Source organism: Schistocerca gregaria, chromosome X, assembly GCF_023897955.1.
Source record: "Schistocerca gregaria isolate iqSchGreg1 chromosome X, iqSchGreg1.2, whole genome shotgun sequence".
Lineage (NCBI taxonomy): Eukaryota > Metazoa > Arthropoda > Insecta > Orthoptera > Acrididae > Schistocerca > Schistocerca gregaria.
In genome coordinates this window covers 853,670,544-853,693,754 of record NC_064931.1, presented here as the reverse complement: position 1 = coordinate 853,693,754, position 23,211 = coordinate 853,670,544, and the positions used below count along the sequence as shown (strand labels likewise).

The 23,211-nt window shown below is 35.7% G+C and overlaps 1 protein-coding gene across 4 annotated transcripts in view; it reads left to right on the top strand.

Moving 5' to 3' along the window:
* Positions 1–23,211, top strand: part of LOC126299518 (translation initiation factor IF-2-like) — a 47,447-nt gene that overhangs the window by 5,719 nt on the left and 18,517 nt on the right. For all 4 annotated transcript variants that reach the window (XM_049991484.1, XM_049991482.1, XM_049991483.1 and 1 more), the window contains exon 2: positions 3,010–3,084. Coding sequence is in view for 2 of the 4 variants with exons in the window: in XM_049991482.1 (XP_049847439.1) it covers positions 3,010–3,084 (75 nt within the window). In the remaining 2 variants the exon portion in view is untranslated. The remainder of the gene's footprint in view (positions 1–3,009; positions 3,085–23,211) is intronic.

Sequence of the window (23,211 nt, the reverse complement as noted above, 5' to 3'; positions counted from 1 at the left end):
GTTAATTTGAGTGAAAGAAAGTTTCTATTCCCATCTGCACAGGCTAATCTTCAACAGTCAGTATAGCGTATAGATTTTCTGAAAGGTTCATGTGTTAAATGATTGAATAAAATAAAATTATAAGATAAAGCTGCTCTTCCGTTAAATTATATATTGATACTTTTCCTGTGTGCAGAACTGTTTATAAATTGGCTTTAAGTTTTCTTTGTGTTCGTCAATTGCACTGAACGTGGTGCAGCTATATTGCAATGAATCATGTGGTGCTGCAATAAAGTGTTAGATTTTTAAAATTGCAAAACCCTTGATCCAAAATCCCTCTTTTGCCATCCTAATTTGGTTTACTATGGCCTCTACAATGATGCCACCTGAGTGTGGTACATAGTGAAAAGACCGTGATGGCCTTCTACGTAACAGAATTTCGACGAAGTACTAGGCCCTTTGCTCTTACCATTTGTAGGTGTTTGTTCGTCCTCACTGAAAAATGAATGTAACTCATTGTGAAGTTTAAAAGAATTTTTAATATAAACCTCTATTTAAGTCTGTTTTGTATAGAGGCCTGAAAAGTGTAAACTTTTGCTTCTGCATGTCAGTTAATAAAGAGGAACCTGAAAAAATGACAGAATAGGTTCATGAAGAGAAATTGTAATGGTTTACTTGCTCATTGTCATAAATAACATTGTTGAAGTGTATTGTGAAAACATATGGCACTGTTTGCACAAATTGTACCACCATGAGGAATCTTCAAGAATTAAAATCATTAAATTTGTGGATCGTAGTGAAAAAATAAATAAACTGCACAAAACAACATAACAGCTTCACATTTTTTAAAAATATACTGCAGAGACAACACTTGAACTAATCACTGGTGTGAGACAGAGAAAGAATCTATATTCTGTGTGAATGACTAGACGGGGGGGGGGGAGGGGGGGGGGGGGGGAATTCTGGTGTTTTACAAGTTTATTGCGTCTTAAACATTGATTACAACACGTAGAGGAGTGGTGTTCCATCGAAATACTGCTCCAGATGGTGTCTCAACTTTCATGCTGGACGTTGATTGGATCTGACACTTGACATATTAACCTCTGTAGTGTCTTACCTGTACTTTGCCATCTCGCTGATCAATAATAGAAAGCAATATTGTTATAGATTAGTGTTAAGTTGGTTATTATTAATTATAGCTAGGGGTTGGATGTTGCAGGTATTCTACCCATCTTTTATGACAGCTGAAACATGAATTGTGAAAATAGGTGGCAACAGAACTGTAGCTAGCATTGACCCAGTACTTGAAATGAAGCTCTACTGTCACTGGCTTTAAGATGAGATGTCTGACATCACAGGTTTTGCTCTCTTAGTGTGTTAGGTGCAGTATGTTTTCACACGCATTATTTTGGTAGTCAGAATCATCGTTTCGCACTGCAATGCACTGAAAGCTGTTTTGGAAGTTCATGAGACAGAAGCTGCATCAAACAATGTAGTAATACTACACCAGTAAAGGCTGCAGTTTCATGTTGGAGCATACCATGTTCGGAAGGCTTACTATTTGCATGCTACAGTAACATGACCACGTGATAATTCTGGAATCAATTGGATATTAACATTTTTATGGGATATTTCTCATTGCCGGGAAATGTTGCAGAATGTTACCTGTTATGTTTCAGAAGGCACTCCTCAGACCATGTACATTCTATGTAATATTAAATTCACACACATTGTTCCCTGCCTATAAAGTCCTTCGAGATTGATACCATGCAGTATTTTATCCCCTATCAGACTTCTTAAGTAATAATGAAGTGTAAATGTAACTTACACTGAATGAATAAAGTGAACTCATTTTTAAAATACTTGAGTTTCAGGCTAAATAAATTATTGCATTTTTAAAAAGGTAGAGGATGAGACCATACAAATACTGAACATCATTTTGAAGAGACTTGCATCCACGTTTTAAGTGGAGTGGCTGTCCTGGAAATGAAAGTATAATAGAATTGTTCAGTGGATCATATTAGAAAATCTTACCACAGAACAAATAGTGAGAAAATGTGTTAAAGTTAAATTATATATAATTTAACCTTTTCATACCTATGCTGCATAAAAAGAAGACTACAACCAGTCTTTCATTAATTTTCAGTATGTGGAAATTGAAATAATAATACTCAAAAAAATTGTATGTATTTGTGACTGTAAAAGTCATAAATTAATCAATAGTATTTGCTTGTGTGTGAGCATTGATAAGTACTAATTTATAAATAACAATGAATTGTATATGTCCAGCTGTTGCTGTTTGGCAAAATAGTATTCTTTCTGTACCCAACAGCTGGTTGAGATTTTGAGACTTCCACATGGACCACAGTGTTTTTCCTATCATAAGCCTTCACACACATTATGCTAGTGTCAAACAAGTAATTTTGAGTGTGCAGTAAATATAAGCTTTTGATGTTCTGCTGAAGGGCATTTAGCATTCTCTCAATTAACTGTTATTTATATCTACACTATAATATCCATTCTTTACTTTCATTTTTGTGTTGTTAGTGTCTGTCTTTTGCTCATGTACTGGAGAGGCAGCATATGCCATTTCACGTAGCCTCTGTATCTCAAACTGAAAATAGCTGCTTGGAGTTGGAGATAAGGATATATATATATATATATATGATCATGCAATAACTGTCTATTATTGTGGGTGAAATGCATCTGGTTGTTTTCCCTTTCTTTTCTGTATTTTGTGACAGCTCTGGTAACATATTGCCGTTAATTGTGTTGCATATTATTTTATTTGTAGATATTCACTACATTCCACAATGGTGAACTGCCCAAAAGTAAAGATAAGGAAAAGGTTTTACACAATATTTGCTTAATTTCCTCTTCTGCTGTGCGAAATTTTCTCATACAACATCCATCTTTTGCTTAATTAGTTATGTAAATGGAACTGTAGTTTCCTGATTGCCACATTGACTCATATTATACTTAGGTACTAACTTGTGCATAGTACATTCTTAAAGATGTTTGAAATTACAGGTTATTAATTATGGCGCTGTGGAAGAAGTTATTGGACTGCTGGAAAACACTCCAGTTACAAAGGAGGTGCTTGAGGTAAGATCTAGTAGTAGTTCATGGTTATTTCATTGAATATTTAATATCAGTTAGTGTTCAGTGGAATGTACACATTTATCTTTTAGTGCTATCAATTATCTATAACACAGTGTCATTGTAATAATTATAAGAGATTGCTGTGGAGAGTTTACCCTTTTTCCATTCCTTTGTGAATGCAAATATTTCATAGCTGATTGAATAATTCTACTACAGGTCTCTATTTATGAGAATTGTGCTGCATTTGGGATATTTCAACACTTCAGTGTGTAGGGTATCTAAGTAATCATAGTTTCAAAAATTACATAAGTGTGTATGAATTATCTGTTAAAAAATAGAGCAAAGTCTACCGTTGGATAAGTAGAATGCCATTTTTAATTGCAATTACATGTTCATACCCTGTGGTTTGCTTTGAATCTGTTATTTCATATGGGTAATTACAGAGTGTATCATCAAACAGAAGTTGTACATTTTACCCAGTGAAGGTTGCCATTGAAGTACTTGCTTATGTAGAATGTAATTTGTATGTTAAGAAAACACACACACACACACACACACACACACACACACACACACACACACACACACAAACCAGGTAATATTGACAATGGTGGGTTATGGAGAAAGATGGAATGTGGGCTGGTTAGAGGGAGAAATAGGATAGCAGGGGATTAGAAAGATCAAGCTGGTGTGTAACATGTAAGTGTAAGTGCTTGCAGATAGCAGTTTCAGTACCATATTCATCTGAGAAAGTTACATTCTTGCATATGTGCCCTCCTAGGTGCTCTCTGCAGGAAGAGAACAAGATGCAGTCATGCTGAAAGAGGTTATAGAGAATGTACCTTAACTTAATTGATATTTTATTCGATCATCTTTGGAGAGCATATTGTAACCTTTGTAAGATTCATCAAGAGGAAGACCAGCCGGTTGTATACAAAGAGCTTACCCCCATGAACTTGATAGAATTAGGATGACCTCTCCTTGCTGGACACTATTCTTTAGTTTAATTGTTATTTTATTTGCTTTATTTTATGCCACTGGATGTTTGTGAATGATACCTGATCATAGAAAATGATGTTATACACATAACTTATTTATCGAAAAACAAAGTGAGGTGGTCCAGCGATGTGGAATAGGACTCATGTTTGAGGGATGACTGTTAAAATCCCTGTCTGACTATCCAGATTTAGGATTAAAGGTTTCTCTAAATAACTCATGCCAGGTGACTGGATGGTACCATCAGAAAGCATGTGGCTGGTTTTCTTCCCTGTCTTGCTCCAATCTGATTTTGACCTGTCTGTAATGAGCATATTGTCAACAGGAGATTGTGCTATATCTTCCTTCCTCTTTGTTACAAGAGAAATGAGAATATGTTCAGATATAAAATGCAAAAATGGCAACAAACATTCTGCTTTGAATTACTGATTGACTAAACATGCTGTTTGTGGATAGATATTGCAGGTATCGGGAATTTTTCATGAGCAGTCAAGGTCCAACATGGGATTGTATAGATCTTTGTGTGTGTTGCAAGAAAGAAACTACTCTAAGCAAGGAAGCTGCTATGCCAGCAGTTTCTTATGATGATGGTGATGATGATGATGACTAGTCTCCTAGCAAGTAAACAATCTTTATAAAATCATCTTAACACACTTCGAGGTACAAAATAACCCATGGCACCCAGTGTGCACACGGTTGGACACGGCCTCCTCCCCTCCCCCCCCCCCCCCCTTTTGAGAACTTGCACAAATGTATCGATTCTCATTAACAATGCTCTTATCTGGTTAGCATACAGTGTAAGTTGAGACATTTCTGTTGACTGCAGCTTCTTCCACAGCCTGCAGATCACAACAGGCTGAACTTTGAGGCATGTTGCATTATAATGTATTTGCCGTACTTCCAGTCTTTCATCTTTGTACCATTTCATAGGAAAGGAGTAACTTGGTAGTCCATTTTTAATATATGTGCACAACAGAAGTAATGTAGTAAGTGTTCAAGAACTGCAATGGCCAATGTGCATATATTTTCTGTTAGTTTGCTTTTCCTGTTTCTTTATTTGTGTCACACAATGTAGAAGAGCCCATTAGTTTCACAAGAGATGAAAGGCATTGTGCGAATTGGGTAAAGTACATTTCTAGCTGTAGTAGTGTTTTATTGTGTTCTTTGTCTACCATAGAAGTTATTTCAGGCCATTGCTTAGCTACAGGAGGTGAAATTTCAGTACTGCTGATACATGTAGAAAAGTTCATACTATCCTAGCTTTTAGAACTAATTATTTCTTGTTCTGGGAGGAAAGAGGGGTAAGTTGGTGTAGGTTGAAAAGGATCAGGATGACATTTAGATCCCAGAATGAGAGATGCCTACTTGTTGTGAAGTCAAGAGGAGACCACACAACCTACCCCACACTTCTCACATAAGAAGGAACTGTTAATCCAAAAGCTATGATAGTGTGTGTATGTATGTATGTAGGTCGGCAGCACTGAAATTTCATCTCTTGAAGGTAAGTATTGGCCAGCAATTCTATGTCATAATTTTATTGTTTTCTCAAGTGAATTTACATTTTACACAACACAGAATTAATTCAGATAAGTTCGTAAAATGGACAACTTCTAGCAAGACCTTCCTGAGAAATTTGTTATTTAAAAAGTATTGAGGGAACAAAATGGCTGATCAAAGGACAAAAATGAAATTATCATTGTGGGCATGTTGTTTTCTGATACCAAATTATTTGTAGATGCAACAGGGCATGCTGAAAAATAATGCCTCCTAATTTGTTATTCTCTTCTCAATATCAGTTGCGGTATTACACATCGTGCATGTTACTTGGTTGACTTTTCAGCTTCACTGATTGAAGGTGCAACCCTCTGCCGCTAGAGGACTTCAAATTGTAGGATGTAACATGACGGTGTGTAACAAAACTATGCCAGTGCACAAAAAACTGGTTGCTGTAATTTATTTTCTAAACACAGAAAAGTTGGCTCCAATTTAAATCCGTAGACGAAAAAAAGCTGTGTATAGTGATCATTTTATTGACATCAGTAATGAGTGATGCTGGGTTGTTGATGCTCATAATGAAGACGACGGTGGTGCTAATCTAAATGTGTGTGACAGAGCACGAAGTGGATGACTGGACAGACACCAAATAAGTTGAAGACCATGCCATTGGTAGGCAATGTCATACTCACAGTGTTTTGGGATTTTCAAGGTGTAGTGTATTCGGAATGCATGCCTATTGGGATCACCATCGATTCTGCAAGGTATCATGAGACACTCGGAAAGCTGAAAGCACAAATTTGGACAGTTCATCCACACGTGGAACACCCTCCAGAACACACACGAGTGCTGGGACATCTGCGACAGTCCGTTGCCTTGGGTTCAGCGTCATCAGTCATCTTCCGTGTAGTACCTACTTGACCCCATCTGATCTTCTTATGTTTCCAAAATTTAAACACCACCTCACATAGGTAGTTGTGGAGTGGTGCAAGCAGAGTTGAGATTGTGGTTCAGTAAACCAAGTCAAACATTCTACCATGACAATATCAACAGACTAGTCTGTTATTAAGAGAAATGTGTTTGTTGCTCAAGTGACTATGTTGAGAAGTAAATAGGTAGCCATGACGAATAAATGTGCATTTTACTTAAAAAGCTTTAAAGAGTTTTCACGTTCAAAGTGTTGAGGCATTCCTTTTCAGTATCTCTCCATATTTTAAAGCATTAGTGAGTTCACCATTGAAAGAGTGTGTGTGTGTGTGTGTGTGTGTGTGTGTGTGTGTGTGTGTGTGTGTGTATGTGTGTGTGTGTGTGTGTGTGTGTACTTTTTGTTTAATGTGCATGAAAATTTTGGAAACTAGAGTTATAATGGCCAGAGAAAACATGGGGTAAACATGATGTCAGAAAAGCAATGTAGTTAAATGATTCCGAGAACACATAAGTAAATAATATAAGAAACTAATGAAGTAATTTACTTTATAACTGCTACATTTTTAAATAGTTTGTGAATTAATATAATAAGTTTTCTTTTGGTAACAGACTGAATACTAACTGCAAGGTACATCACATTTTGCAAATACTTAAAGATAAATAGTTTTCAAATATCTTACAGTTCATCATATAAAAACAAATTGCTGGTAAATAGCTGAAAAATTATTTTCAGATAAGTGACTAGAAATTTTCTCTCAGTTCATAAATCTTAGGCCTAATTTACTTTGGTGTGTCTTTTCAGACTGCCCATAATTATCGTGAAGTTCCACACCTGCTGTAGTTTATCATAGTGGCTTTAGACTAAGCAGTTAAATTGATATGGAAGATTTCATAATACACTCAAATTTTGAACACAGTTTTATTATTTAAAACTAAGGCTTCTGTACTTCAACAACGCAGAGTAAGGAGAGAGATACAAATTGTCCTAAAGAATAAATTGATGTGCTAACTAAATTTGAAAACACTGTTTTAGGGTAATGAAGAGCAGCTAGGTACATTTAATGTGAACAAATTGACCATAAACCAATAATATTTGGATCTAATATTGCTTGTTGCAAAAAATAAAAGGTTCACAGTTAACTGAACTTCAATACTACAAAGTTTAGATTTTCACCATTTTGTATGTATATGTTCCAAAAAAGGTGACTCACCAAAATTTCAAGTTCTTTGCTTACAATAGTTCACAGCTAGTCAGTAATAGGCCATACAGTTTCAAAATCTGATGTCACAAATACACATCACATGAAATCAATGTAGATGTTACTGCAAAATTTTATTCATGCATGTCTTAGAAATGGCCAGTCTCTTCAGAACTCTGATATTACCCAAGTGCCAAAATGGAAGACTGTAAGAGAAAACAATATTCTGTAGGCAATAAGATATGACTAAAGGAGTCATAAAAGTGCTTTACAAATTTCAAGAGAAGAACATAGAAGAAAGGCATTGTTTCTCTGAAAGGAGTCAAGAAACAAGTCATTATCTTCTGATACATGACACGAGATGTCATTACGGTAAAATTACAATTTTGGCTTATACTGAAACATGTAAGTGATTTTTCAAATTTATTGAGGGATGGAATTGGCATTGGAGAGAGGGAGCATTAATATTGAGGTGCAGCTGCTAAATATGCAGTATATACTTTAGGGTCATGTGCAGATGCAAAACAGGTCGATGACCCACTGTCAACAACAGTTTGGCTCATCAGTGGATATGTAAAGATAATTTGTTATCTACTTAACTGTAGCTGAGGCTAAGAGAAAGCAGCAGGTGGCAAAAAATCTCTTTCTGTGGATACTTTACAGCCGTCATCAAGGTTTCTGCAACAGCTTCCAAACAGGATATTGTAACCCAAGGAGATCTGTGAGTGATGAAAACACTTCATAAACAGTTAACAAAAGTAATTGATTCACATCTCAAAAAAAGGGACCATACTTTTTCATGTCCTGTGTGTAGGCATCTAAGCAAACTCCAGACAAGAGTCTTGAGGTGCACAAACATATTCACAGTAATAGCAAATGAGCTGTTTGAGTTGAAATTTAAGTTACAGAGGAAAAAATGAGATTCAGCTGCGGTTGTGATGTTCTGTTCATTACAAATAAATTAATTTTTGGTTTAGTGAAAGCTGTCAGATTGTACTAACTAAACAAATTTGTGGTGATAGCATTATTGAAACACACTTCTATCGGTTGGGTGGACACATCAGTGTATTCTGCAGGTTTCATTAGTAAATGACTTACCACCTTATACGTTTACAATTCTGAGAGAGACAAAATAAAATTTGGCTACCAGAGAATAATGCTGATTGTGTGGTTCATATATTCATTTCCACCAAGTCGTGAAATAGCTCCCCAAGTGTCTTAAATTTATCAGAATGGACATATTTTAATAAATAACATTTTATTAATTCAGCATACCAAATATTAAACTTATGGAAGAATATATTTACCAGCATTTCAGAGAGGCTAATATGTAGTTTAAGATAGGTCCAAAGATCAGAGATGAAATTGTACCTTTTTAGACTATTGTTGGATAGCACTGCAGTGCTGGTAATTTTGCACCGCATTTACGAAACACTAAATACAAGGTGTTTGCTTTCTTTGTATGTGATTGCTATTTTTTACAGTTAAAGCACAATAGAGGCAAAAATGTGTACAAATATCTGCATAAATAATGTGCAGTTGGACATTTTCATCAGTATCATCATTCTTGCTAACAATCAATCTGGAAATAAATAAATTACATAAACTGTTTGTGTATTTAATTCCACTTCCTTGTTCAAAATTTTTAAGTAACATATCAATAACATTCCAAAGAAAAATTACAGATAACACATACTATAAATACACTTCTCACTAAAGACACTTAAACTGTGTGAATAAGGCTATGGTATCCATTTAGTGGTTATTCATATTCTACATTATAGGTAAAATATTGCTCCATGTAACTAGAACAACACATTATTTTACTTTTTGAAAAGATACTTAAATAAAAAGTGACAAGAAAATCGCAAATTCACCTATTTTCATGTATCAGTTTAAAAGTAGCACGTGAATGATAGCTTCTGCTAAGCCTTTGTGAAATTTCATAAGAAAACATTAGCACTTGAAAATTATATTAATCCTTAATTGGAGCACAAAGAAATATTATGAAGAAAAATATATTAAGTTACTGAAATAGGATGTGTATGGTCATGTGAACAATTTTACATGTATTTTTAAAAAAGTACAGTATGTTGTCTGTAAGCATCCTAGTGCGTATAATAAGCAGAGGTGTTACAATATGAAATACTATACTGAGAAAATGGTTGCATTTTACACTATTTCTTGTCTCACGTCTTAAAACAATTCCTTTTTTGTGCTAAGCACAAAACAATTCCATGTTTTCCACCCCTGAGGGCAAAGCCTACAGCTTTCCTTTGGCCCATACTCTGGCTAGTGATCAAAACTGTCATATTGTGCATCATTCACTGGCACAGGAATTGATATTTTCTTCCTTTTCTAGACTGGTTGTCAATCCAGTGATGGCCTGACAGGTTACCTCTTCCCAGAAAACACGTTTGTGAGGGTGTACTGAAAGGCAATGTCTTCAACATTTTATGTGGAAATTGTTCAGTCTTTTTAAATATAACAACTATTATCAACATTCTACTTCTTTATTCTTCATGTCTACATATTTATTTTTTGACAGTCATCCTGCTGGCGAACACAATTGTCCCAATGAGAGATTAGCGTAGTCCATTAAATTTTGGGTGCAAATAAAATTTCCTCCACTGATATTTCGGCTGCGTATCATCCGGCCATCCTCAGAGAGCATCACAAGACTAACAACAAGAGACAGCTATTGACTGGTCATAAATTAGCTCCCAGAGGGGGAGGGGGCACTTCCCATAGCAGCACCATCAATTTGTTCATAAAATCCACCATTAAACTGAAAAGACGATGATAAAAGCACGTGTTCAGATAAGGCCGCAATGTTCTTATCAAAATGTTAACTGATGAGAGAGAGAGAGTCCTTTAAAGGTACCTTTGTATATAATGATACCACATCAAAACTAACAAGAACATCCATACTATTTAGCTTGACATAGCCAAGTCTCTGAATAAAATCATAGAATTAAGAATGTGGTGACTACATTTTCCTACAATGGTTTTAATAAGGAAGCTAAATATTTGGTAGAAAAATACATTGATGAACCAATAGTGCTCATTATAGGTCTCGTAGACAACTGCTCTAGACGCTCATCCTTATCCATCTTGTGAACTTTAAGAAACCCATAAGATCTCTGTGGTACTGCACCTCGCACTTTCTGGAAAGCACCCTCTCCCTCTGGTAGCTAATTTATTCATGGACGACTTAGAGGACAAGGCACTGGACTCGGCATGTTTATACCAACGGTCTTCGGAGGTATGTAGACACATTTGTGGTATGACCACACGGGATGGATGAATTACATTGATTTCTTGAGCATTTGAATTCTATTCATGCTAGTACCAAATTTACTGCGGAAATAGAAAAAGACAGCTGCCTCCCCTTTTTGGGTGTTGTTGTTCACTGTAAAGTTGACTGCACATTAAGACATGCCGTATATTGGAAACAGACTCTCACAAATCTATCTCTTCATGCCAGTAGCTGCCATCACCTTTCACAGGCCATAGGTGTCCTTAGGACCTTAGTGCACAGGGTGCAGTGTATATCCAATAAAGATAATTTGCAAGAAGAGCTCACATACCTCAAGAGCATTTTTAAAGTGGATGGATATTCTCCACTACAAATTCGTAGAGCATTCAGTACAAAACCTAGAAATCAGGCATGTGATGGGGAAGAAGACAGTCCTCGAAAATAGGCCATATTCTTGAGAAACACTGTGTCAAGGTGATCTTCCGGCCTACCACGAAGATTGCAGCTTTACTCAGCTCTGTAAAGGATGATTTACTGTTTCATAAAGTGAGTATGTATCAGATTCCTTGAGGAAATTGTTAGAAGTCATACATAGGTCAAACAACATGCACTGTTCATGAGAGATGTGTGGAGCATCAAAGATATACACACTTATCACAGCCAGACAAGTGAGCTGTAGCCGAACATTATATTGATACAAGGCGTTCCATGAATTATAGCGATGTGAAGATTTTAACATCCACCTCTTCCTTTTGGGAATCTGTCTTCAAGGAAGCTATAGAGATTAGATTAGCTAATAATTTAATAAATAGAGATAGTGGTTTTAATTTGGACAAAGCATGGAATCTGGCTCTTTGGGTAATTAAACTGCAGAGAAGTCATTGCTGTATCACCGCTGCTGAACATACATTGATAAGCGAATCGAATGTCTGTAAGCCTTCTACACAGGTGACGCTTGTATAAGTGTATTTCTTTGATGCCGACCAGCATCTGTGACACACATGCGCAGTACTGCCGCAGTGGAGCATATAAGGCCGTGCTTGACATCTTGTTGTTAGTCTTGTGACTCACTCTGAGGATGGCCGGACGATACGCAGCTGAAATATCGGTGGAGGAAATTTTATTTGTGGGGCTGCATGCCCGAAATTTAATGGACTATTCATTACGCCGCGAGAAGTTGAAAATGCACAGAGGGACTAACTTGTTGATACTATCACTGTAGGATGTTTGACTCCGTTGACAGAGCCGCAATCTCAACTCTGCTTTCACACCTTCATCACTATCCAAGTGAAGTCCTTGAAGGTATTCCGTACATTTTGGAAACAGATGAAAATTTGATGGGGTCATGTCAGACTCCATGGAGGATGATTGATGACAGTGAACACAAAGCATTGGGTGGTTGCAGATGTCGCGGTGCTTGTGTGTTGTCTGGCATTGTCGTGCTAAAGGAAAGGTGCTCGATGTCAGGGTGAACTTTTCTAATTTGAAACCTGACTAAAGCACACTGTTTCTCATGCTCTAGCATAGCTATGTTATACATCGCCATATTACGTGGTACAATTCAGTGCCCTCTTAGTAACACAGGGTAGCAAATATTTAGACAGTAAGGATAAAGTTTGTTTTATTTTTTAAAAAATTAAGTTTTCTCATAAAAAAATTTGAGGCATTACTTTTCAGCACAACCTGTTATTTACAACGTCCCAAGTTAGAATCTGCTGGCACAGCTGTGTAATAACTCACCCTCTAGAATGTTACTTTCCATTTATAAGCAGTTTTTGTTGCAGAAGATCAAACAGTGTCACAAAATCGAAAGAAACTGTTAACTGATGCTCACATAAACTAGCACAGTGTCTGCCAAAACTCCACAGAATTCAGAATTTTTGCACCAGAGAAAACAGAATAGCACTGGATCAGATAACTTAAACATTGCTCACAAGTGTTATTGCCCGTCCGAGTATGAAACTTGAGATATGTTGCAGAAACAAGATGAAATTTTGTTACACATAATCAAATTCTTTCACTGGGCAGAATAATATAACAATAAAATAATGCAGCTGAAGAAAGCAGTATATCATTTGTGAACATCAAAAGAGGTTGGATATAATTATCTTTTACTCTAAGACTGGTTCAAAATGAAATACTTTAATTCAATGGATGGCCATGTAAATAGCGCAAAATTTGAGTAAAATGTCAAAAAATAATGAAAACTGTAATTTGTTTGGAAATCTCAATTGTGAATCTGAGCAATTGTGGGGAATGGAAACAACAGAAAAACTAGTTACTGGAGAGTGAATAAGAAGTTGTTATAGGGATTGAATCAAATTTGTGTGTGTGTGTGTGTGTGTGTGTGTGTGTGTGTGTGTGTGTGTGTGTGTGTGTGTGTGTGTGTGTGTGTGTGTGTGTAGTCTGAAAGTGTTTTAATATCTGTTCCAAAAGGCATGATAATCAGAGACACCTCATCTGCTTAAATTTTGAGGTACTTTTAGGTATTTAATATGCAGTCGTATATTAGGACAAACACATGCCACAGTGTGTGCTTTTTAAATCTCACCGACACCGAATTGCAGTGCTCAAGTGGTCTCAGTGTGTGTGTGCATTACAATGTCGCTAGCTCACTTTGGGAATTGTCACTGGAAGTGTCTTGTGAAAATTGGTGTGCTGTTTATTAAGGAATTGACACACACACACACACACACACACACACACACACACACACACACACACTCTTACATAAAACCATATGCATCCGAAGAGTCGTAAAGTCAAGTGCATTGTATCTAGCATTTTGACAGATATTTCACATCTGTTTTTGTAGTGTTTAGATGCAGTCAACCCAGACAAATATTGCTTTTCATGTCACATGACACATCATGTCAACAGAAAATATCAGTTTGTTTCTCATAAAAAACAAAATATTTTTTATGTGGACTTTTTATGCGGCTGTTCAATAATACAGTCCCAAATTAGTGTGGAGTGGCAGTCAGTGCAAAAATCTGTGTTAACTGGGCTAGAAAAAACATGAGGAATAACCAGAACTTCAAGTGCAACAGCATCTGGTGGTAGTACACAGGCAGGCAGCACAGTGCAGCTTGGCGTGTGAGATGAAAATGGGCAAGTTAGGTAAGGAAGATGGGGTGAATAATTGTTCATTACGATAGCACACTGTTAAAGTAAACTAAAGTAAATATCACACTAGACGTATTTTTTCTGCTTTACCAAATTAGCACATAAGGCTCCACTTTAATAAACATTTTGTGGTTAGTGACAAAGCAACATTTTCCATTGACATTGACCATTGCATAAAATTCCTGGTAAGCAGGATCTACTTGGACAGACTCCATATACACAACTGTGAGAGGGGCACTATAGTCAGTACATTGAACTTGACTATTCAAATTTGTATCCAGTCATCCAAATTGAGCTTTCCTGTGATTTTCCTACATCGCTCCAGGCAAATTACAGGATAATTAATTTCAAAGGACACAGCCAATTTCCTTCCCCCTCCTTGACAACATTGTGAGCTTGTGATTTGTTGCTAATGACCTGAATTTCAGTGAGACATTAAACTGTAATCTTCCTTCCTTCTATCTGTACAGTGGAAAAATGGATTAGCAGAAATCTGTCTAAACTCCAAGGAAAATGAGACTTAAATTTTATGTCGTCATTCTTGGAAGGTCCCATATTAAAAATCTTGTACAGAAACTTAATGTTGGTGCATTTAACACACATATAGGCCAACATTTAACAAGCTGGTATTCTTACAGTGACATTGGAGTTCACCATGTACTTGTTTATGAGATTCGTAGTTAATAAAAGAAAAAGCTGCAGTCATTTAGTGAAGATACTACAGATTTTCACCTCAGATCGAAGGCTTTTCTCAAAATGATATTTCCAGTAGAGCCACCTTAGGTCCACATAATTGTATTATGGTATTTGTCTCCCACTGAAATAACTGTGAAGTAGGAAATTACCTGATCAAGCATTCCTTATTTAGATCTTCCTTATCAATTCATCAGAGTTACTTTCTAAAAATGTTTGCAGAACACCAACAGGCACAGGTACATTTATGTTCTCAGAGGTCTCACCTAGTCATGTCCTAAGCATTGTAAAATGGATGAAATCTTCAGACAGTGTAGATATATATGACATATCCTGTAATTTACTAAAGGAAGTAATAGACTATATTGTGTACCCCTTAACATTCAGTATAAATAAATGCATATCTGATGGATATTTTCCCGAAGAACTCATTTTAAATATTCTTATATTTATGAGTTCACTTTAATGATGTTCTGGTTTAGTAATGGTATGTTTTGTGCTCACATGTCAAAGACAGAGATCCGATGGATTAAGCATGAATAAACTTCATATCAGTATAAGCTACCTGAACTAATTAAATGAATATTGTAGGTAAAGCAAAGCTGATTTCGACCTGAAAGTTTATTTGATCTCCACATTACTAAGCATGATCGTATTGAAAGTGGTATGCTCTTGACTTCCTCTTACCTATTAATTGACTTACCTAGGTAGTTAAAAACTGGCCTTCAGCTAAACACAGGCTATGAAGTGTGGTGCAACTTGGCATTTTTGCACGAATAAATGATTGCTAGGGGTGAAAGAAACACTATATGACAGAAAATATCCTCGGACTGACAGAGAATCAAACCATGCAGCTCATCCATTATCATTACAGTCATAATTATATCTCAGTTATCCAGTCTTTCTTGATCCATTTGTTTGTTTTGTGGTCTCTCCTAGAAAATCTCAACATCATTGCTCTCTGAACAACCCCCAATTTTGAATGATTATTGCCAATAAAGTTTGTGTCATTATGATAAGAAAAAATTGGTAAAATACAATGAATGTAAACTTTCTGTTTCAGACACTCTTTAGTTTACCAGAAATACTCCATGTGTGTTTAATTTTCTGTTAATTTCATTTGATGTCCACTCATTTGTCTGCAAATGCCTGAAATACGAAAACTTGCCAAGTAGTTCCATTACTTCATTTTCAATTTATGTTATGTTACTGGTATGTTGGTTATAAATTACTTTAGTTATTTCATAATTGATTGTCATATTTACTTCCAAACTTCAAATGTAATCATTAAAATGAAGGTGGTTCAGATACGTTCCATATACATATATTCCTTCTTCTTGTAGCACAGCTGAGAACTGAGAATAGTTTTAGTGCTATGGAGTCTCGTTGCTGACTCCTTTTTCAATTCTGAATTTGTCTGTTCTGATTAAATCTAACAGGAGAAGTAACATTGATTTATATGTTCTTCAGTGTACTTGAATAAGTGTCTTTTTCCTCGAGATCTGTTAATATATGCATTTCTCTGTTCTGTAATTGTGTTCTCAACTTGCAATGGACTGGTGTGCTATATCCACTTGTGAGGGCAATTTGTTCCTTAATCTGCTTTCTCTGTTTTTGGTAACAAGTTCAGTGAATATGTCATGTTATCAAGAGGAGGCTCAGTTGTTCCTCTTATCATAATTTCATTTCATCTCCCCACAGCCTCTCAAGGACATTAAAGAATGTTTTTGTTTGATTTCCGGATAGTCTATCATACTCTTATTATTATTTTCATAAAACTCTTAGTCCTTTAATAGGTGCCTCATCCCACTTGAAATTATTCTTTTTCAACTTAATTTCCCCCCCCCCCCCCCCCCCCTGTGTGAGTATAACCTTCTTTTTCTACCATACAGATGTTCTTGCTTGATTTAATCATGTATATCTCTCTATGGTTAAGTGAGTAACAATAATTTAATTTTTGTACTTCCTGCTTGACAAGTCTGTTTCTTTCAACTTTGTATTTTCATTTCTTTTCTTAGCATACTGAATTTGATTTGTTTCTATTTGTTCCTTGTGAAGTCCTTTTTCTGTTTGTTTTGCTCTATGTTAAGAACATACACATTGTTCTCACAAAATTCTTTTAATGTATGACCTGTTTCATTTCTGCTACTGCACTTGAAATTTCTGACTAAAGACTTATTCTTTTGTTTGTGACTTACTGTATCATTGAATTCCAGAATTAAAATTTTGTAGTGATGCTTGCTCTTCTTTGAGTTTCTGTAACTGTTGACAGAAATCTCCCACTTCCTAATCATAATTTGGACATGTTGGCACATAGATCTGAATGATTTAATTCAGGTATCATTAATTTTCTTTAAACGAGTGATGCTAATTTTTTTGTCCAGTCTTATGGAAGATCTAAATATGAAATGGAAAATGTGACAGTGTACAGAATGTGGTAAAATCACAGGAGTACAATGTAGTAGTTCATGGTTAAGTTTTGACCCACTTAGTCTGATGGGAGAATTCCATTGTTTATTTAAATATAATTTTAGTCAACTCTTAAAATTGGTGATTATAAAGAGCATCTTGTCAGTTTCTTCTCGCATATTGACCGCATGACAGGCTGTATGAATATGGAAGAAATGTGTAGCAGTTGGCCAAGATAACATAAGACAATAAATTATTACAATTCTACATTTATAGTTGTTATATTGTACACAACGTACAAGCAACATGGTGTTTCAGGATGGCTGCCAAGTTGGAAGCGTAATCTTCCAGCTTGTGCCAAAGAGATACGTGCAGGTAATATTTAAAGTTGTACTTAAAAATTTGGAATCATTTTAAATTAAAGTTCTCTTACATGTTAATTAACAATTTCAGGGATCTAACTCGAAGCCTGCTACATGTAATATCCTGATACTGATATTTTTCTGCAACTAATTTTCTTGCACAACTTGAAGGAATGTTCAGGCATAAAAGAGCTAATCATAGGCAACAATGCTGCACCATTGAAAACTGGTGAAAGCATTATTTTCTTTTGTCACACATTCCAGGAAGTTGTTGTTTATATATTTGCAAGTTCCATGCTTAATAATTGATATCTGTCCCTGTGATGTGTAATATATCAGCTACAGTGTAACATGTCAGTTGCACAGTTACAATACACTTTCTTATTGAGAAATGTAGCAACATGCTGATCATCTTACTGTCTTTAGCAAACCTCTTTTTGTTGGTGTTTTATACCTCTTCTTAAACTCCCCCTCCCGCACCCCCCACCCCCCGCCCCTCCCACACCGCCCACACACACACGCATACACACAGACAGGGAGAGAGAGATTAATTTTAAACATTCAGAAAATCTTATATGGTGTGGAAAACGTTGTCAAGCAGATACTATTTCAATTTGTGTTTGACGTTAATTTTATCGTCTATTGACTTCTTTCCATCACTGGGTAGGTGTTCAAAGGTTTTTGTGGTTGAAATCCTCACTCCATTCTGTGCCATACTAAGGCTGCTGCTTCTGTTATTTTATGTATGAATGTTACTTGTGCTTTCAAACTGTGAATGGTTGTTGACAGACGTAAATGCTTTCTCCCAATTGGATATATTATAAGACTAGTATCATCTGCAAAAAGTACAAATTCTGTGTGATGAATGTTAACATATATAAGAAAATGAAAATTGATTCCTTGTGTGATCTCTCCCCAGTCACTGAAATTTTCTCTCCTTCCAACATTGTTTGAATTGTTCAGCACAACATTTTGTATTCTGTTTGTTAGGTATGATTCAAACCAGTTGCGTGTAAAACCATAAATTCCACAAAATTTAAGTTTTTAAAGTGAGTAATATGACCCATGCAATTGACCACCTTGGAAAGGTCACAAAAAATATCAAATGGTGATTTTTATCATTTAAGTTTCATGCAGCCCTTCTGGAATCCAAACAGTAAAGTGCTAAGTAATTTGTCTCTACTTAATGAGAAGCTACTTGTGAGAACATAACTTTTTCATATCATTGAAAACGGACATCAGTAAGGAAATTGGCCAATAATTATATTTTTTTAGAACTTTCACAATTCTATTACCTTCTGTAAAGGGGGTTGGTACTAATTCTAGTTGCTAAAATTTTTGTGCACTGACATTTGTAGTATATTCTCTTCCTTCTTCGAATGAACCATTTAATCCTATTTTTGCTGCTACAGATGGAAAATGATTGTTAAGAGTATCTGCAACTTGTGCATTATCTCACACAATATTTTCATTGAGTTTAATTTTGATGATATCTTGTGCACAGATTGGTTGTCCTCTCACCTGTTTCACAGTATCCCACATAGTTTTAATCTTATTATCTGCAGTATTAATGTACATAATGGTATGCATATCTCTGGTCATTTTAATGACTTTTCTTAAAATGGTACCATAATTTTTGTAGAACGCAAGTAATGTCAGATCTTTACTTGGTCTAACTAACTAACTAACTTATAAAGTTACCTTTTCCTTTTACATGATACTTTAATCCTTTCAGTTATCCATATGCTTCTAGACCCTGCTGTACACAAGAACTGCTCGTGTCAATATTTTTTATCCAACTTCTACACATGTTGCAGCTATTTCTTTTTCCCTGTTAATTCAGCACAAAAATAATGCTAGTCTATAACTGCTGATATTTAACTTCGTTGTAAATAATCCACTGCAATTCAAAAGGAACAGTGCTTCACCTAATTACAGTACCAGAAAGAAAAAGGACCTTCATTACTCCACTTTAAGGCTTCCTTTAGCACAAAAAAGGGTGCACAATGCTGCAACTAAAATTTTTGATAATCTACACTGTGATATAAAATCTCTGACAAATGCTAAGTAAAATTTGAAAACAAACTGTAAAAGTTTCTCCATGACACCACCTTCTATTCCACAGAAAAATTTCTATTATTATAATGTGTTAAATATGGTGGGTAGGATTTATGAACTCACATCTGTATATTTTAGATAAAAATAAATAACTTATAAATGTTCAGCATGTAGCCTTATTTACAAATTAATGCTCTATGTGAATGTGTAATGACTGACTCCACCCCTGTGGTTACATGACATTCAGAGAGGCATAGAGCATGTATCAGTTCAGAATTTTCCACATCTTCTAGACATACAAGAAGCTTTCCAACCCTCTAATTTCTGATGAACCAGACTAATTTTACTTTTCTGGGAAATGTTACATATATTATGCTCATGTTATGTTTCTAATTTTTTTTTTTGCCAAGACTGACAGTCTATAATGTGACTCTAACATAAAAAGTGCCCTTCTGACTCCATTAATAATTGGAATTTTACCTACAATCTTGTATCACCTCCCCCCACTCCAGTAAGTACACATACTGCAAGATGCTCAGCTAATCTGTCTTTCCCCTACCTATTCAGGTTTTGGCCATGATCACTGCTAAACCTCCAGAAATACTGCCCAAGTGTGTGCTGTTGCTGCTTTTATTTCATCCAGGTCACCTCTAATACCAGAAGGTTTCAGACAGGTCATGTAACAAAGATTTTTAACTGCAAAACATTTCCAGTGGCAGACATGCACTCTGACTACAATTTATTGCTTATGAACTGCAGATTAAAATGGAATAAATTGCAGAAAGGTAAGAAATTTTTGTTATGCCTCTAAGAGATGATAGAATCAGATGTTTAGAGTTCAAAGGGAGAATTAGGCAACTGTTTTCTGAAACTAGGGAATGGGATACAATGTAAGATGCAGGGGCAGCCTTGAAAGATGAAATAATGAAGGCAGCTGTGGAGCAAGAAGGCAAGGAGACAAGGCCCAGTAAAAATCATTGGATAACACACGAGATAATGAATTTAATCAATAAAAGGAGAAAATGCAAAAACACAGTAAATGAAGAGGCAAAAAAGGGAATATGTCTATAAAATAAGATTCACAGAAAGTGCGAAATGGCAAAGTATAAATGGCTAGAGGAGAAGTGCAAAGCTATAGAGTCACAGTATAGAAATGATAGATACCTCCTATAAGTAAATTAAAGAGATCTTTGTGTAAAAGAGAAACAGTTGTTTGAATATTAAGAGCTCTGGCTGTAAGCCGCCACTAAGCAAAGAAGGAGAGGCTGAAAACTGGAAGAAATGTACAGGATGATCCTGCTAAGCTGTTCACCTCAAATATTTCCACATTCTGTTTTTACCCAGATTAATTGTGAGAAAGTCCTCACTAAACAACGTACAGTCTGTTTTCATAGCTATATTAATTACAGAGATATCAATTTCAACTACACTTTTTCAGATTGAACTATAATAATTTATGTTCTGGTATCATACTTGTAAAACAGATGAAGTCATTGCAATTTCACTCTTCAAAATCTGACTACTAGTTTTGGAGTAACTGCAGTACTTAGAACTTGGGATTTAACTGTTTTGAACCTGAAACCAATTACTGTCTTGCTTCATCAGCTTAGATTAGGTTAGGTTTTCATTACATGCTGAGGAGGTCCTCGTGGATGTGGAACATGTCAATTTATTTATTTTTTTAATTTTTTTAAATCTGAAGTAACAATACTAATAGTATAAATATATACAATACATCATTTGTTTCTATTAAAAAATTTGTCAATTGAGTAGGAGTTGGCCACTAGTAAGTCTTTCAGGCTCCTTTTAAACTGATCTTTATTTGTAACTACGTTTTTTATGTTTGCTGGCAAATTATTGAAGATGAGTGTTCCTGAGTAGTGGACCCCTTTTTGAACTAAAGAAAGTACTTTTAAGTCCTTGTGCAGATCATTTTTGTTCCTGGTATTGTATGTATGAACTGAGCTGTTTGTTGGAACAAGAGATATATTATTTAGGACAAATTTCATGAAGGAGTAAATATACTGAGAGGCAGTAGTTAGTATACAGAGTTCTTTGAAGAGGTTTCTACAGGACGTCCGTGAATTTACTCCACAAATAATCCGCATTACACACTTTTGGACTCTGAAAACTTTTGTTTGACTTGAAGAGTTACCCCAAAATATTATACCAAATGACATTATGGAATGAAAGTAGGCAAAGTATGCAAGCTTTTTCATTTTTATATCACCTATCTGCTAACACTTGGATTGCAAATACAGATTTGTTAAGGCATTTCTGCAGTTCTGTGGTGTGCTCCTCCCAACTGAATTTATTATCAAGTTGTAATCCCAGGAATTTAAGACTGTAAACCTCTTCTATCTGTTCTTCTTCATACTGTATGCATATGCTGGAAGGAAACCTCTTACAGGTTCTGAACTGCATATAGTGAGTCTTTTTGAAGTTCATTGTCAGTGAGTTGGCTTTAAACCATTTATTAATATCCATGAAAATATCATTAGCAGATATTTCTAGAACTACACTCGACATACTATTTATTGCAGGACTTCTGTCATCTGCAAACAAAACGAACTCTGCTTCTGGCAGTGTAACTGATGAGAGATCATTAATGTACACAAGGAAAAGCAATGGCTCTAAGATGGATCCTTGTGGGACACCACATGTAATTTCTTCCCATACTGATGATGACTGATGACTTAATTCGCTAGTCCCTTGCACTGACACTCTTTGTTTCCTGTTAGCGAGGTATGACTTGAACCATTTTGCAGCACTGCCTGTGACACCATAGAATTGTAATTTATTTAAAAGGATGTAATGGTTCACACAATCAAATGCCTTTGACAAATCACAGAAAATACCTGCTGCTTGTAACTTGTTATTTAATGAATTAAGTACATTTTCATTGTAGGTGTAAATAGCCTTCTCGATATCGGAACCCTTCAGAAATCCAAACTGTGTTCTTGATAATGTGTTATTTGTGGTCAGATGGTTGAGAAGCTGCCTGTACATTACTTTTTCTAAAATTTGCTGGCAAAAGTGAAATCAGTCTGTAGTTCGGTGGTATCTCTTTATCCCCTTTCTTGAATATAGGCTTAACATCTGCAAATTTTAGCCAGTCAGGAAATATCCCAGTTTTAATTGACTGGTTACACAAGTAACAGAATTGTACTAAACTCACAAGAACATGCCTTAATTAACTTTGCTTTTCATCGTAACCACTAGAATGCTATGTTTTTAAAGATTTTATTATGGACGTTATTTCTTTTGGTGAAGTGAGTGACATATTCATGTACCTGAGTCAGCAGCTCGTGGTCGTGTGGTAGCGTTCTCACTTCCCGCACCTGGGTTCCCGGGTTTGATTCCCGGCGGGGTCAGGGATTTTCTTCCCCTCGTGATGACTGGGTGTTGTGTGATGTCCTTAGATTAGTTAAGTTTACGTAGTTTTAAGTTCTAGGGGACTGATGACCATAGATGTTAAGTCCCATAGTGCTCAGAGCCATTTGACCCATGTAGCTGAAGCTATTTGTAAAGGCTAGTTTCAGATATTCAAGGGCATTATTTACTGATCCTGACAATCCCATTCTATCAGTAATGGATATAAAGTACT